Genomic DNA, 17,920 nt, shown 5'->3' on the forward strand with positions numbered 1-17,920 from the left:
ATGAAGAGTTCTCCCAATTTTGAGACTATTTGTTGCAACATTAGCCTTTCGTCCTGATACAGGTTGCGTACGGTCAGCTTTAAAGCATTGCACACACATTGAATGTTCGAAAAAATATGAGGTTCTTTCAAGAGCAAACCGTACGCTCTACAGAGTGCATCAGCGATACATTTTACCTGTGAATTACGAATCAGCAGCTGATCATAAAAGTCTGACAAAAAATAGATAAATCTATATGTGTTGCCTCGCGTACTTCAATCCTCAGCCAGAATTCAATCAAGATGTACGTAATTTCGCAGATGTTTAACAAAAAATGACCTACAGCAATAATTTTTGGTAAAATATCTGAAACGAATCTGAATAGACGACAGCAAATCTTTGCTCCCAAGTAAGAGAAGTGGCCCAATACTACAGCTGCTTCAACTAAGTAGCAAAGAATCCGTTTAACCATGGTATCGTTGACACCCCATCGGTGCATTTTTCTTGTCAATTCATTCATGATACGATTATAAGAGCCTGGTTCCTCAACTAGTTCTTGCACTATGTATTCCAAAGTTTGCGTAATTTCTCCATTATCAATGTTGGATGTATCGTGGTCTGCGATCTGTTGCGCTGTGGGAATGAACTCCTTTGCGGTAGGCCTTAGTTTTGAATGCTTCGCTATATCTTGGAGACTGCATAAATCCAACTGCAGGTTCATTGGAATCCACAGCTTGTTCATGCTCAGTATTATCATTACGTTCTACTATGCCTTCCGTAGACTCCACTGAGCTTTCAAGTCAAGTCTTCAACATGTAAACGCATCCCATCTTCGATATCATACAATGCCAACTGTTTCATGTCATCATCCAGTTCACACACAAACTTGTCATTTGCGTCATACATTTTAACTGCCATACTTTTCCTGTCAACTGAAGTCAGTAACTCCAATTATTTCTTGATTGAAAGAGTAGATTCCTTTTTGAGAAAGGTCTGTTCGGCTTTTTTTCAAGTTTCCTGACGATATTTGGACTAACAGTTGGGTTAGTATCCTCTGCAAGAAACGCCCCAGACGCGTTGCTTCCCGACATTGATTAGTCAAGTCAAACATATATTTTTTAAATTGAAATGGAACACTAAACTGGATTTAAGAGAACGAGAATTTAGACTTTGAAAAGAAATTAAATTCAGAGATTACAAATTAACACATTCAAAGAAACGCTCGCGTCCAACCTACTCCTTTGTTCAATTTTTCGGTTGCATGTGCATGCCGCTCGTTTGCCCCGTGAAATGTTGAATCAGATGCTGGTTCTATAACGAGAATCTCACTAGACCTATATACTTGTATATAATGTCCATCGATTAATCAAAATTTATCAAATTTAATTGTAAAATTTCAACTTTGCTAAATATCGAGATCCTGGTTAATAAGGGCCAGAATATTAGGTAATTTATAAAAATATTTCTCGTCTTTACGGGTTTTAACTGATAATTAATACTAATCCATATTGGTGCGTTGTTTAGGAATATTTTTAGGAATTGTAAATAATTTCGAAAATTTCCATTGAAATTAAAGTATAGTGAGATAGGATTTTAAGTAGTCTGCAATATGACTTAAGCTCTTGCCAATTTGAATGAGGTGTTTTTTAAAGTGAAAATATCATACTCAAAGAGTCAAAGTAGTATGTTTATAGTAGGTAGTCATGTTTATCCGTTAATTGCATTACAATGTTGCTATATTATAACAATAAGTGTATTATTCCTGTAGCTCATCTACCACAAATTTGCAAGTGTTTTACATATTGCTTCAATTACATACTTTTAAAGAATCTTCTGTTCCATAGTGTAGTATGTTGAGCTGACTGGAGTATTTTACGAACTTTTTCTAATTTCTGAATAATTAAAATTAGAAGTCCAGCATTATTTATGTATCACGAAATACAATAGAAGAATAATGTAGCTTCATAATTATTGACTCTGGTATTACCACAGACAAGCAATATTATTATCATCATTACGGACAAGCAAGTAATAGTTGTATCTATTAAAACAAACCTTAAACCTATACTAAACCTTATTGGAATTTATTACCTTGAACATTTACTAAACCTTATTAGAATTTATTGTACCCAAAATACCCAATTATAAAGGATTGGCTGTTAATAAATTAAGATCATAAGGTTAAGAATAAATAGAATGTATTCAACTTATTGTTCTGTGTGATCCATATCAAATTTTATCTATTATTGTTATTCATCATGAGATTTTTGTTATAATTTCTAGATTATTTGGAGTTGGATGTTGTGATTGTGACTGCTATTAGAATATTCATGAAATATCTTTTTTTTAGAATTAACGCAGTTTTTCTTATATCAAATGCATTTTTTATGTTCCAACCGAATTATTGTGAGTCTATGTATAATTTCTTAGGATCCCTATATTGTCTATAAGACATGTATTTTTTTTAAAAAATTCAATGTTTATTGTGAGGTGTGACTTTCATTTTTTTAATTTCATATCAATATTAAATGTTGGTACTTGTGCAAAGTTTTTATGTATTTTCAGTTTTAAATTACAGTGTGTATTTTGATGAGTGTGATGAATAATATTTCCACTTTGTGAAGTTTAATTATATCAGATAGAACAATAATTATTATACTTGAAGTTTCTTGAATTGTACAATTGATTTCATTTCTGACCCTCGACACTATGGCACGGTTACACAAAAGCCGGTTAAATTTTAACCGTGATTAACTTTACGAGAACAAATAAGAGAAGGCTTTTTTGAAAAGACGGCTTCTCTGATTGGTTCTCGTGGAATAATTAATCACGGTTAAAATTTAGCCGGCTTTTGTGCAACCGGCACTAGCCTATGTCTATTCTGAAGTAAACGGTTGTTGGTGAGTAAATTATTAGAAATTGTCTTACAAAAAGACTTATTGGGAGGAAAATTACTATAATGAATTAAAATTATAAAAAAGTGTTAAAATGAATGAAATTGAATCCAAAAATCTTCATTTCAATACAGTGGGAGGTCACAGATTATGAAGACTGATCTTTCAATGTTTATGATGCCCTGGTAGCTGGTACTATTAAGCACATTTCAAACATCTCCAAACAAGTGAGATTTGTCAGATTTTTTGTACTAGGGTACCATAAATGTGTAGTATATCAGAAGCTCACAGACATCTGCCCTGGTACCATTTTGAACATCTATAAAATGCAAATTCGTCTTCAAATTCAAAAAACGTTTTTTCCTACAACTGCCCGTAAAAATAGCTATTTATGAATTAAGAGCGTAATGCGCGACTTTATCGCTCGCACAAAACAGTTATCATGCAATGCGAAGTGGAGCGTGATAATTTTGCAAGAGAATAAAGAAGCATTACGCGCGAATTACATACAATTTTTTTTCTACAACTGCGCGTAAAAAAAGAATTTACATACTCAATTCTCCTCGTAAAACAGTTTATTTCTGAGGAGAATTACTTTTTCGCTCGTCAACATCCGCGCATGCGCAGTAGATTTTCTTTACGCTCGGTAATCATTCGAGCATGCGCAGAAGAATTGCTTTACGCTCGCTGATCAGCTGATGGTAAGCAGCTCGCCAAAAGGTCAAATCTTAACCTGAAAAGTCGGTAATTGTAACTCCGCCGATATAAGTAATTTAACAGGTTTGGGCAGTTGTAGAAAAAATGTTGTATGTAATTCGCGCGTAATGCTTCTTTATCGCTCTTGCAAAATTATCACGCTCCGTTTCGCGTCGCTTGATAACTGTTTTGCGCGAGCGATAAAGTCGCGCATTACGCTCTTAATACATAAATAGCTAATTCTACAACTGTCCAAACCTGTTAAATTACTTATATCTGGCGGAGTTAATGATAATATTCGTCTTCATCATGGCTGCTGAGTGCAGAACCGGTACAATTACCGACTTTTTAGGTTAAGATCTGACCTACTTTAGGCGAGCTGCTAATCATCAGCTGATTAGCGAGTGTAAAGAAACTCTTCTGCGCATGCGCAAATGATTTGCGAGCGTAAAGAAAATCTACTGGGCATGCGCAGATGGTTAGCGAGCGAAAAAGTAGATTCTCCTCAGAAATGAGCTGTTTTACGAGGAGAATTGAGTATGTAAATAGCTATTTTCAGGGCACCATAAATATGAATTGATATTATAAGAAAGTGTTAAAATAAAATTAAATTGAATCCAAAAATCTTTATTTCAATACAGTAGGTCACAGATTATGAAAACTGATCTTTTCAAATTTATGATGACCTGGTATCTATGCATTAATGCACCCTGCTTTAAAATTTAGTTGAGTCTGTTTAGTATTAGAAATTAAATGTGTATTATTTTTATGTAAAACTATTAATTTTAAAGTTTTAAAGATATTTTGGAGGTCATATCAGAATGCTAGTGGATGTGATCTCAAGCAGCCACCCTTTCAATGGGTGGAAACAGCATTCATTCAATCACACAGGCCTACGATTCTGACAGTCACAAACATTAATAAAACATCATTTCAAGATGAACAAGCAATCATTCAAAATATAGGAAACTCGAAAAATATACAAAAACATTATCAGAAAAAAATATATATTTCATCACTTTTCAATTACATAATAAAAATTGATATATTTATAATATATACTGTATATACAATATTAGATTATCATAGTTTTCTTTACTATCAATAAAGTTATTATCATCATCATCATAAATCTATCCAATTTATCTTAGCGCTTGGAAAATATACATTTATAAAAGTTACAGAGATGAACGCCCAACAGCGGTTGTGTAAAAATTGAAAATAAACTCTACGTAAAAAACAAAAGATGAATTAAAAACAAAGTTCTAGCAACTGGTTTGTATACAAAATTCAGTATCAATATTATTCAACAATTATTAAATTTTTTTGATATGGCAGCAAGATATGGCCTAATCTTCACAATTATTTTCATCTTGATAATATTGATACAATAAAAATGGATGGAACTTGAGTTTTCCCAATTGAAGTAGTTTCTCCTTAGATACTATTTAACCAAGATTTTGCTAATCTTAATGATATTGAAATAAACCATAATATTCTTGTATCAATAATGGCAGGATAATTTGAAGAATTCAAGCAATTGAGATCAATAATGTAATACGGTTATTTGTACCATATGGTATTTGATTGCAAACTATACAATGATTCTCGCTTTGAAAAATTATTCCCATTTACACGATACAATAAACTATTGGAGAGAATGTATAGCACATAGCTTGTAGGCTACAATATTGACAAGGCTTATGCAGATCAAAATTTTTAGTAATACAAAAAATACATCAGTAATAGAAAACTGATTCTTGAATTGCATGAGATATTGTACTGTAAGAGAGTATCTTACCCAATTGAACATAAATTATTCTTCATATTATGTTAGAGAACATATTATTATGAGAACAATCAAACAAGTTTTCAATATTAATTTTCCTATAAGTTAGTGTAAAATCTTTGATAAAATATGAAATAATTTTTCCAATGTGAGATTCACGTTTCAAAGTCAGAGGAAATGATAGGGAGGCGATGTTGTCACTTTCCCTTTCCATAGTAGATAGCTGCGATTGACAATATTCCACTTTATCAAATCTAATATTAATGTTGATTCATGTAAATAACGATAAATTAAACCTAAAATACATTATATTCATCAATAAATATATCTTTATAATTTAATGATAGATTCTCATAATTATTGGAATTGAATATTTCATATTGAGATTGATTCAAATGCTGACTTGAGAACGTGTTTCTCACTATACTGTACTATTGTCCATCATTTACATTAACAAAAATTCAATAATATAATATTTTCAACAGATTCCTTATTTACTCAAGATTCTTGGTTCCATCCAATTTTTCAATATATCAATTCGCTTTTTATTTAATAAACAATAGATTATTTCTTAATAGATATTACGGTTTTAATCTTCACAGAAGATATTTCAGTCATCTATAAATACAGTTCTACAAATTCCTTTCCAATGTTTGTTAATAGTAATTTTACATTTCAAATATCCAAATTTTCTCTATAAGAAAAGTATTTTCAATTACACATTTTTATGATACAATCGAAATTAGCTACACAAAATAAAATCAGTTCAATTTTGAAGGGAAAATGAAAAATCTTTAAAAAAACTAGTGCAGTTTTGAGAGTAATGAGTCAAGAAGATTTTCAATGTCTTGACATTTGAGATCTTGTTCTTTTTTTTAATGAAAAAATATATGCAAAACATTAAATTACCAATAAAAAACTAATGCAACATCTTTCAATGTAATATCAACGCATTACTTCATTTTGATGAATACAAACATGAAGAACATGCTACATGTGTCATTAGGAAACATTCATAACAAATTAAAGAAAGAATACAAGTAGAGCAAAAATATTCCACATAGAAAGCATTGCTTAGTCAATAAGTGAAATGAGACTGAAAACAAGCAAACCTTCATGATACAGTGTGAAAATTCATTTTGTGAAAACTCGTACGGTATACTAGGCTGAACAATTACAATAGAACCTAGTAACTAAGGAAAAGTTTGGAAAACTATCAACTTGTTTATAATAATTCTAGATGCAGTGAAATCGACAAAAATCTATTGCTGAGACAACATCTTGATTAGTGCAAATTTTTACAAAAAAGATTATTCATACAGATCAATTGAAAACATTTTCAGTATTGAAAGTTCTTATAAAAGAGTACGGTAATGGAAGTAGAGTTTTGAATATCAGTATTGCACTTTTCATCAAAAGTTTGATGAATGAAAAGGTACGAGGAGTAAAGATAAATAAATATTTTAAAAAAATACTATGAAAAGATAAAAAATATTTGAGAAATTTAAGAAATCCTATTCAAGGCCATCATAAACTAATTAAGTGTGACAAAAGAAAACTATTCGAACTAGCTCCATGGTTCATTCTCATCATTACTCTGCTTTTCAATAGTATAACTTCAATTGCTCCAAGATAAAAAAATATTAAAAAATAAAACAAAAACACATCGATTAAGGGAATACCTGACTACACAATAGAGATCAAATGATTGCAAAGTGTTCATTATGCCACACACTTAATTATTAATTAATTTATAATTATTTCAACATATATATTTATATATAAAATTAAGAGAATTAGACAGCAAATCAGCGATTCCCATAGAATAATGCGTTGAAAATGTTTTATCAATTTTCTGCACACAAACTGAAGCAGGCACAAGCTGCGCAAACATTTATACAAACATAAATTTCTCTGCAAATAATAAATACTTTTCAGATGCTACCTCTCAAAGGAGACTTTCAATTTATAGATACAACTCATCCACAACTCTACAGAGGGAACATGGACGGAAAACAAATACCTTGGAAATATTACAATCACTCTCTCACTCACTCACTCTTTTGAACACACACTCATTATATCTCACTCATAATCACACACTTATTCACAATCACATTCTAAGAAAAAAGCAAAAATACAACCTATATATCTACTGTATTTGGAAAATTGTATGCTTTGAGTGGGGGTGAAAGATGAATAAACTATGGTAAGAATAGCTACCAGTCCTAGATCAAGAATCAAACTCTGAACTTCATAGTGGGCAAGTGATTAAATTGCAACAAACCTTTTTTAAAGCATAAATAAAATGGACTTTCACTCTAGTCCTAATAAATGGAGTCATTTTTTTAAATGTTATGAGTTATTTACTTACTGAATCCAGCAAGAATTGATCCTCTAATTTTATTAGAAGATTCTCATATTTTTAATGTATAATTCGTTTTTAATAAGTCGAGTAATAATACCCTATCGATTGATGAAATCTCTTTCTATACTTCTAAATTATTCAACTCTGTTAAATAATAAAAAAACCCGAAAAATTAGGCAATTAAATGTACAAATTGATAGTTTCTTTTTCATTTTATAAATATAAGGTACCTACTTTCTTGTATTTAAGGTATTTTCTTGTATTATAATTTATGTGTTATCATTCTTGTGTTTATAATTTCAAGTATAGATTTAGTATTAAATTATAAAAATTTCTTAATGAGATGATTTTTTTCAATTAAATAAAAGTACAAAATAATTGTTTATTAATATAAGGTAGCGTCATCTTGTATCGTTATTTATGTATTACCATTTATGTATTAATCTTTTTATGTATTAACTTAGTATAAATAATTGATAATAGCTGCCAAATTGAAAATTATATTTCAAAGATGATTGATATTATTCAATATAGGATTTTCAACGACAGTAGGAGACTCACCTACTGAGCTTGTAAAAACTGCAATAATTGTGATGAGAAAATGGAATAAGAATGTTCATACAAACTCACACAAACAATATTATTCTTTCAGCGTCATGCATACTAAATCACAACCAATTCACAACATTTTCGCTCTCACTCATCACATCACTCTTAAACCTTGTAAACTTGAAACCGCGGTTCTCGATAGGCCTGCAAGAATTTTAACACATTATTCATCTTCATAAACAAAAACAATTTCCCTGTAAATTGTACAAAAATGATAGCCGAAACTATGTATGAAACTTGTTAATACCGTCATCATTTGAATGTGGTTCCCAAAGAGTTTCTAATCTGCTAGTCAGAAAAACAATACCATTAGTTCTTATGGCAGTTTTCACACATTGGCAGATTGAAAATGAATGAACTCTCCAATAAGAAAGAACGGTATTCATTTGCTACCCAACAGAACAGAAATTCATTGAAAAGCATGGAATTAACTCAAATAAAATTTGAAATTAGTTTTTCTTGGTAATCAGTTACCAATAACTTAATTTTGCTAGATAATTCAACATACCAATTTTTAGCTCGAGGTATTAGCTAGATGGAACAAGTATACAACCATACAGTTATTGATTGTACTGGTATTTGAAAAGAATACTTTCCAAAATAATCTTACCAATCTGATATAAACATGATGATGAATCTCTTAACATTTTTGACTCATGTTTATTAGAATGCACTTTAGACTTTTGCATTAAACATTTGACTTCAGGTGCATTAGAAAATTATCCCAAGAGAAAATTCATATCATTTGAATAATTAATCTGAATCTAGTACCGTTGAGAACCACGGTCTTCGACGCAAAGATTTGAAACAGAAGACAGTTAAAAAAAAGTGAGGGAAAAGGGGTTTGATTGGCCCCCAAAAATGTATCGATGAGGAAACGTTGATAGCTGTCACATAGTAGGCACTGAGGAGATTCCTGTCTCTAGAATAAGACACTGGGACCGGCTCTCATTATATATAAAAAGTACAAAACTGACGAGAAGGCAAGCTCTCATCTACTACTACGCACTCTAACTAGTCACTTTTCAACTAAAAATTAAACTACATTCATAAAATAACAATAAAAAAGATTCGATTTTATGAATCACTGCATATCTCCCATATTCCATATTTATATTTTGTACAACATTTTCCATTAAATGGGGAATATATTTGAAACCTTGCTTAATACTTTAGGTTTTTTGAAAAACATTTGGTGATTTGTAACCTATAACCTTGAACGAAACCACAATACCAAAGGTTTCCAAGATATTCCATACAATTGGAATTGTAATCAAATGACAACTAAATAACGAAGGTTTCATAGAAAATCTTCTATTAAATTACTTGTAGGAAAATATTTGACACCTGGTAATGGTTGGAGAACAATTGATAATTTGTAACATAAAGCACATATCACTTTACACTATCAAATATAATTAAAAAATATTTGATAGTATATAAAGTATTTTTAGTAGAACATTTGTTAAATCATTATAGAACCCCAAATCAGCTAACTCCATTTTTCTCAATTTTACAGGATATCGAAGAAAAGTCAATAGTTAGAAAATAGGACATGGACATTTCTTACCATTGGTTTCTATTTTGTAGTAGAAACTACGTTTTCAATGATACCAGGATCTCATTCTGGCCAGAGTTGACCAGTTATCAATCTAAGGGTCATATGATAACACTAAACCACGTTCACTAGCAGATATGGTTGCATTTATCATAATGTGGATTTAAAACGAACAGCTGACATTTCTCCGTTCGAATCCAAGAATCTGCATAGGGGCCTCAGGCCTGTTTGCTCTATAGCAGTTCACTCAAACTTCAACTAAATCTAGGATTGAATGGAGAATAGAATTTATTAAACTGTGTCACAAATGAAACAGATTATTATTTAAACTCGTAATTTAACTGAAATGCTATTGAGCATAAGGGCCTTAGGACCATAAGCAAAGCAGCATCTGATTTTAACTCTAAAATTTTGTTTTCAAGGTTATGTGTTACAAATCTTTAAAACAGTTTTGTCACATGTTTGTTAGAGTGACTTTGATCTAGTGCAATAGGTAGCTGAGAGAGTGAGAGAGATGACTGGCCATCTCGTCAGTTGCATAGTTCACCATACACACTCACACACACAAAGGCAGTGCCTAGTCTTTGACGAGCCTGTAGATGTGATGTTGTGCTCCATGCTCCGATGTGGACACCTCAAACACATACGCCGTGCACAGCAGGGTCTCTTGTGTTTCGCGATTGGTCACAACCTAAAACACAAAACAGCCATTCAAGATATAGCCTATATACATTTATTCATTTATTAATATTTTAATTGCCAAAAACAAAATATAAGAAAGTTTTTAAAAAATACCCCAGTCTCAACATTTATATTAAAACCATTATGAGTTTAAAAATCGTTTCCTGTTGGTTCATAACCCAACTGAAGCTGTAGGACCGTTCATCTCTCATCATCATCAACTGTCTGATTACACACGCACAAGCTTAGAGTTCATGTGGGCATTAACCTTAGCAAAACAATATTGAAAAATTGGGTTTTTATGAGCCTGGAAGCTAGTGCATTAACAGTGGATGAGTTCACATTATCTATGGTTACATTTATCTCTTTGCAATCAAAATTTTTGTTGACAAAAACACATAATCCATCACTCTTAGTGAATCTATTGTTTCTATTAATAGCTTCATATCCTTCCAATTTGAAAACAAATTCAGACTCATTATCGATCCATGTTTCCGTCAAAACTATGATATTAAATTTAGTTCCACAATTATTTATGTAATAAACAAACTCATCAAAGTGTTTTCTAATGCTTCTAATGTTCATATGAATAATATTTACATTATAGGAGCTCACAGTTTCGTAATTAAAAAAATCCTCAACTACCTTAGTATCATAAAGATCACATGGAAAAACAAAGCCAAAGTCCTCAAATGACATTGAAATGATAAAGTTCTATTAACTTATAGACCTATTCATGAAACATTACAGACTGTTTAAATCTTCCCTGCACTTTATCGTGATAACTGGATGTGAAGCATCTTTGCGGACGAAGATCTTACCCTCTCTTGTCCATACGAATTTATAGCCCTTTGTGAATGCGACACTTTTGATTTGTTCAAGTTTCTGCAACATTTCTGGTGATAAGTGGTGATTTGCAAAAACTTTTCCATCTGGAAGATTATTATTTATGGATTTTGTAGGTATGCCGGGATTTTCTTTGTTCAGGGATGATACTATTTTAAAATCAGCTAACCATTTCACTTTGTCCTGTCTCCGGAGAAATTTTATTACAATTGGTTTGATGTCAGACTTTATTTTGGTTGGAATTCTGTGAGCTGTACTTATATCTCTAGATGATAACGGATTTTTGATTGCAGATGATAAGTTGTTGAAAATTTCGAATACTGATTCATTTGGTGTTTCAGGAAGACCAGTCAGAACTATATTATCCCTACGAGAATATTCTTGAAAGGAGGCAATGTCTGCCTTCAATTGAACATTCTCTGTTTTCAAACAATCAACTTCACTTCTCAAGTCCTTAACGATTATGATTATGATTATTTATAATTGTTATTGGTACCTGTAGTATGGTGAAGTTCTCTAGTACGGAGTTCATCATGTACTTTTCTGGCAGATGCTTGAGCTTGAGGATGAAGTTGATCATGTACTCGCACATGGGCGACCGGTTGATGCGGTAAACGAAGCGGCCGTTCTCGAAGCGCGCGTACTCCGTCTCCACCTTCTCCACCACCTGCTTGCCGAACGAACACACCTTCGTCGAACACGTGATCGTCATGTTCTCGTTGCTCTCGTATCTGCAACAACAACCATCAATAAGTTAATAACCCTTCTATTTAATTCTAATCCACACTATCACCCAATGCGTACAAATGATGACGAGCGCCAGAGTGAATGGGTGGTTTGCCAGCACTCGTCTTCATTAGCCTTCGATGGCCATCGCTCCGACTTTTTTCAAGTGGAGCCCAGCGAAGCCAAATGAAGGCAGGCGCTAGCAAACCACCCATCCACACTCTTGTCAAACAATGCGTGCTGTTTCCTGTTTTGTCGACTGCTTGGCTGATTTTTCTGTGTAATTGAGTTGCTATTGACCTAGTTGTCATTAATTGTTATTGCGTTACTTTTTCATAGTTTTTAATGTGTTCCTTTTAGTTGAAATTTCAAGTTTGTATCATGGATATGTCGCTGGCTACCGCTGTCCTTGATGAGGCACAAGTCACATTGCAGTGTGGATGGCAAGACCAACGTGGCCAAGCTTACCAGCTTCGACAGCGACTTGGCAAGCCACTAGGCCAACGTGTGAAGTAGGCATAATAAATACATATTTACAAGTTTTTCATAAATCAAATACAAACCATTTTATGAAAAAATCAGCGACTGCTCTGATATCATTATTAGAGGATCAAATGAGGTAGTTTTTTTCCCTTCTTTCTTTAGTCGAATAGTTTTTAGACTTCTTAGAGCAATACTTCCTACAGAGATATGGGTCTACAAAGTAATAAGAATTTGTGACAAATTATAATACAAGTAGACAAACTAAAAATCATCTTCAAGATCATACAGATAGTCGAGTATAATAGTACAATGCAATATTATCCATTTCTCTTTATTTACAAAAGCAATTTTAATTGGCAACATTGCTCATCTGTTCCAATATCCATCAGACTATTCTCATGCGGTTGAATTATAGTACCTTTTTCATTTCCTTTTAGACACGACTAGTTTTGGCCAATCACCCATTAGCAAGAGTCAAAATCACTTGGGTATTGATGACGTGATTGGCCGGAACTAGTCGTGTTGAAGAATAAAATGAAAAAGGGTACCAGCAATTCCATGTAATTATAAACTTTCAAATAGCCCTATTCGATTTTCGATAAAAGTACTTAATAGAAAATGTTGTAAGGTGGGGTGAAGTTAACAAAGTTTGTAAAGGTTACACTAGTCTGAGAGATATAACTTTTAACATGAAGAGAGGAAACCAGTTTCTCCTTGCACAGTTTGTAGCGTGTTATAGTGTATTATAGCGTATTTGTTGCATTATAGTGTAGATGAATTTATTAATAATAGTACTTGACTTCTGTGTGGCTGTTGTATTGTATTGTATTTGGCTCAATAAATTGAATATGAATTTGAATTTAGTATGGACAGAGTAGTGGAGAGGAGTAAGCATGCTGCCCACAATTATTGGAAGCTGACACAAAAGTAGGGAGAATGCTGTTACATAGGTAGTGGGAGTGATTAGTGAAGGAAAGAGTATCAAGCCTCTTTGTCTTCTAGTGAGAACCGTGTTAAAAGTATCTCTTGGACAATAGTTTGTGTAATCTAGAAATAGATTATGAGAATGAGAAAACAATTGAAATTTGTGAATACTGACTGGCTAGTGACACCATAGAAGGCGCCCGTCTCGTCCTGTATGTTGGTGTTGAGGTCGGCCCAGAACTTGACGAGGAAGAAGGCGGCCTGCGGGCCCTTGTCGTACAACTCCTTGAGGCCGCCCTTCTTCTCGGGGAACTTATCGTAGATCTGGCGCACGTCGACCGCCTCCAGCAGCGGGTCTGTGTAGGCGGCGCCGCCCCCAATGTGCACGAACAGGTGCTTGTGGTACGTGTCTGGCTCCTAGCAAACAACACACAACGCAAACGATCCAACGTTCAATATTCAATAGAATAGAATATATATCACAGCAATTATTGTGATACGGACAATTGATATACGATACAGACAGACTTTACAATACAAAATGACTTTCTACAATACAAAACTATGACAATCATTATAATGTTATTACCCTCATAAATTGAATTCATTTCGGCTCTCTTTCTCGTCTCCTTCACGAAGATTCACCATACCTACTTGAAATTCCAACTCGAGTCTTCGCACAGGCCACAGTGCCCATGTAGGCTCATTCCATAATCTATAATATGGAATCCTAATTCAAGTATTAATTATTTTGTATTTTATATCTTATACTATTCATCATCTTTGTACTTACTGTATTGTGAAATAAAGAATATTCTTGATTGATGACTCAAAAGAATGTGTAGGATTGATGTTTGGGCAAAAAAATGTGCTTACACCGTTTGCATGAAACGACTTTGAAGTGTTACAAACAATTTCTGTGTAGTTGAGAAGTTGATATTGTGGTAATTATTCATATTAAATAAAGAGACTAAGAAATTGTCAAAGACCACAGATTTTATTAAATGAAAAAAGACCGGTCTAAGTAACTCAGTTTATCAGAAATTGACAATGGTGTAACAACCGAAACCGGTCTTTCTACTTTTAATAAATTTGTGGTTTTTGACAATTTCTTAGTCTTTTGACGTGACAATGTCTTATAAATTGGTTTGCCGGGTGACACTTCAAGAAACTGCGTTACGTTCCCACGTTATGCGCTCACAATGAGAGCGAGTGAGAGCGTTCGTTTCGGTTCACGGTCGTCTGGAAAGAGCACAAATAGGAGCAGTGGCGAGCAACGCCGCAGCAGCCCGAAGGCATTCACCTGAAGAGAGAGTGAAACGGAGCAGTCAACCTGCGCAGGCGCCGCAAGCAATCTCCTGCGACTACGCCTGCTTAGGTGAATAAGTGAATAGGTTATGTTGTAGTAATCACAATAATGCATAATCATATAATCATGCATAAGTGAATAGGTTATGTTGTAGTTATCACAATGTTGTGGTTCAGTGCGAGATTCTTTGTATAAATTAATGTTTTCAATATAATTCTTTGTATAAATAAATGTTTTAAATTGTTACTATTATTTCATCCTTCTTCCTACTATACGAATGAATATTCACATTCAAATTATTTTACCACTTAAAGTCGTTGTCACGTAAAACTTTCGCCCGTATACCGACTTTACAGGCAACCATGCAATTTTTTATTTTATGTCACAAACACTACTTATAAACCCCCTTTTGAGAAACAAGTTCCGGCTGCTACACTATTATCGATTTATATCTATTTATTTATTGATACAAAGATAGAAAGTTTCGCAGACAAATTCCAGTCAGAGCCTTAATGACACATCATGATACATTATATTTACATTCATTTATTGGTTCAAAAACATTACAACATTGGAAGGATGGCAATATCTAGTTGTGACATTTCCAATTCATTTTGTACAATAATGATAATATCTACTACTATATCACCTCTACTAAAATAGTTATTTGTGCAACTAGTGCGCAAAGTGTCAGTTTGCTGCACCGAAAGAAACGTTTACGCCCGAGCCGTAGGCGAGGGCGGAATGGTTTCTTGAGTGCAGCAGACGAACTTTGCGCACGTATTTCACATTAAGTTTTTCCTACAGTTACCATTGAATATGAAAAGTGGGTAATTATGGGTAAAATTGCCTGAAATGCATCAAATGTTTTTCTGTGTAATTTTATTATTGATAAAAACCTTAATCCTAAAATCCTAAAGTCCTCGTTGTCCTTGGTTATAATATATAATGAATAATAATTAGCGCGTTGTGCTTGGTTGCACCTCTGCTCACTATAGCAGCCACAGCAGTCACTGTTACCAACTTCATTTTGATTTTGCTGCACTGTTGCTCCATATAACCTACTAAGTATTTTGCGTTGCCATGTTGCAAATCTGGAGTGCAGAAAAATTTTTCCCGCACTAGAGCGGAAAAGTGATTCTTTGCGTTCTGTAATCAGTGCAGCAATGGCCACTTTTCAACGTAACTGTAGGAAAAGTAAATTCGTGTGGCTTTTGATAATGGAGAGTCTCTCACGGGAAGGTTCCACTTCGCCTGAATATACAGAATGACACAGAATAACGGGAACTTTTAAAAACGCCATAAAACATTAGTGGGAAGGGCAAAAATGATTTTATTCAAACTAATGTAAAGTTCAAGACTTGCCATTTGAGAATTAATAATAAAATCTATCACTTTTTGACAACTACTTCTTTAAAATGTCTTCCATTTGAACGAATACATTCTTGAAATCTGTGTTGACGATTCCTCATTGATCGCTGCAACATCTGAGTTTTCTGGTCCCATGATCTGTCCACCTGCGATTTTCTGTTTGTGGAGCTATTTCAAACACAGAGTGTATTTTCATTTATATTTTCATTTTTCACAGAGTGTATTTTCATTTATATTTTCATTTTTCACAGAGTGTATTTTCATTTATATTTTCATTTTTCACAGAGTGTATTTTCATTTTTCACAGAGTGTATTTTCTATTTCATTTCAAGAGTGTATTTGTGCCGGAGGAAGGAAGCCATCTTGAAGAAGTAATTGTCAAAAAGTGATAGATATTATCAATAATTCTCAAATGGCAAGTCTTGAACTTTACATTAGTTTGAATAGAATCATTTCTGCCCTTCCCACTAATGTTTTATGGCGTTTTTTAAAGTTCCCGTTATTCTGTGTCACCCTGTATCATTTAAGCCGTCAATGAGCCTTACGACTATCATACTTCAGCCGAGACCGACAATTTAATGTGCCCATCCGATAACGTGGGAGTGACCTGGTCGAAAACTTTTGGTTATGAGCGGGTTTGAACCCGGGATCTCTAGGCTGCTACGCAAGCACTCTATCCACTAGACCACCGATCACTCCATTGCCTCTACTAAATCGCATCACTCATCACTCTACTATAACACAGTAAGGCCCTGTTGCACAAAAGCCTCTAATTTTAATCATGTTTAAATCCCAAGGGAACCAATCAGTTGAATTTTTTAAAAAAGGGCTACTATTGATTCTAGTGGCATTTAATCGGGATTTTCAACAGACTTTTGTGCAACAGGGTTAGTTAGAAAAGTCTAATTATACTCCAACCTTAATAAAATTATCCATTAAACCAATACGAAGGAACATTTTTAATTAGACTATCCAACCCTGAAGCTTCTGGTCGATCGCATCAATCATTTATCAAATTTATCAATTCTTAGACTTTTCAACTCGATCAACTCATCATTTTGTATTATAAAAATGAATGTTGTAAACAGGCCATTACCTGTGTATGCTGTTGCTCCATGAAGGCCGAGAACTCGACCAGTCTTAGCTTGTGCGTGGCTATGGCTCGGCCCTCCCAGGGCGGTGGTGGGGGGGCACCCCCCAACTCACCCCCACTCACACCACCCCCTACTGGGCCCCCCGACACGGCTGTCGACGGCTTGTAGGCGGCTGCTCCCGAGAACGGCTTCACACTGCAAACCAACAATAACTAATTACAATCACTTCTGACACAGAGTTTGGTGTTGAATGTTCGTGTTTTTCTCCAAATGATATTTGGGATATTATTTTATTTTATTTTTATTCATACAGTTCTCTTCAAATCTTTTCTAGACCAGGATTGTTGCAATCTCGCATCACATTATTTGAACAATTCATTTTTTTACATTAAATCGTAAACTCATTACTCATAATACTAGAGCCATAAGCATATTTTGAGATAATTTCTTAGATGTACGACTTCCAATTAGTAGGGATTAATAAATGAATTTGAATATCAATATTTTTTCAGTAAGGCTGGAGATTCCAATCGAGTAGATGCATTTTTTATCAACATATTGATTATAGTCATTTCTATTGAAATTTTCTGTAA

The 17,920-nt window shown here is 33.5% G+C and overlaps 1 protein-coding gene across 7 annotated transcripts in view; it reads right to left on the reverse strand.

Moving 5' to 3' along the window:
- Window positions 1-4,559: 4,559 nt before the first annotated feature.
- The window catches only part of LOC111048488 (transcriptional enhancer factor TEF-1), a 154,647-nt gene continuing 141,286 nt past the window's right edge, over window positions 4,560-17,920 (reverse strand). For all 7 annotated transcript variants that reach the window (XM_039438761.1, XM_039438757.1, XM_039438763.1 and 4 more), the window contains 4 exons: window positions 17,330-17,522; window positions 13,729-13,970; window positions 11,917-12,151; window positions 4,560-10,584 (listed from right to left, as the gene is read on the reverse strand). In XM_039438761.1, the coding sequence (XP_039294695.1) occupies window positions 10,471-10,584; window positions 11,917-12,151; window positions 13,729-13,970; window positions 17,330-17,522 (784 nt within the window). In that variant the 3' untranslated portion in view covers window positions 4,560-10,470. The remainder of the gene's footprint in view (window positions 10,585-11,916; window positions 12,152-13,728; window positions 13,971-17,329; window positions 17,523-17,920) is intronic.

The sequence above is a fragment of the Nilaparvata lugens genome, chromosome 12, assembly GCF_014356525.2.
Source record: "Nilaparvata lugens isolate BPH chromosome 12, ASM1435652v1, whole genome shotgun sequence".
NCBI classification, from domain to species: domain Eukaryota; kingdom Metazoa; phylum Arthropoda; class Insecta; order Hemiptera; family Delphacidae; genus Nilaparvata; species Nilaparvata lugens.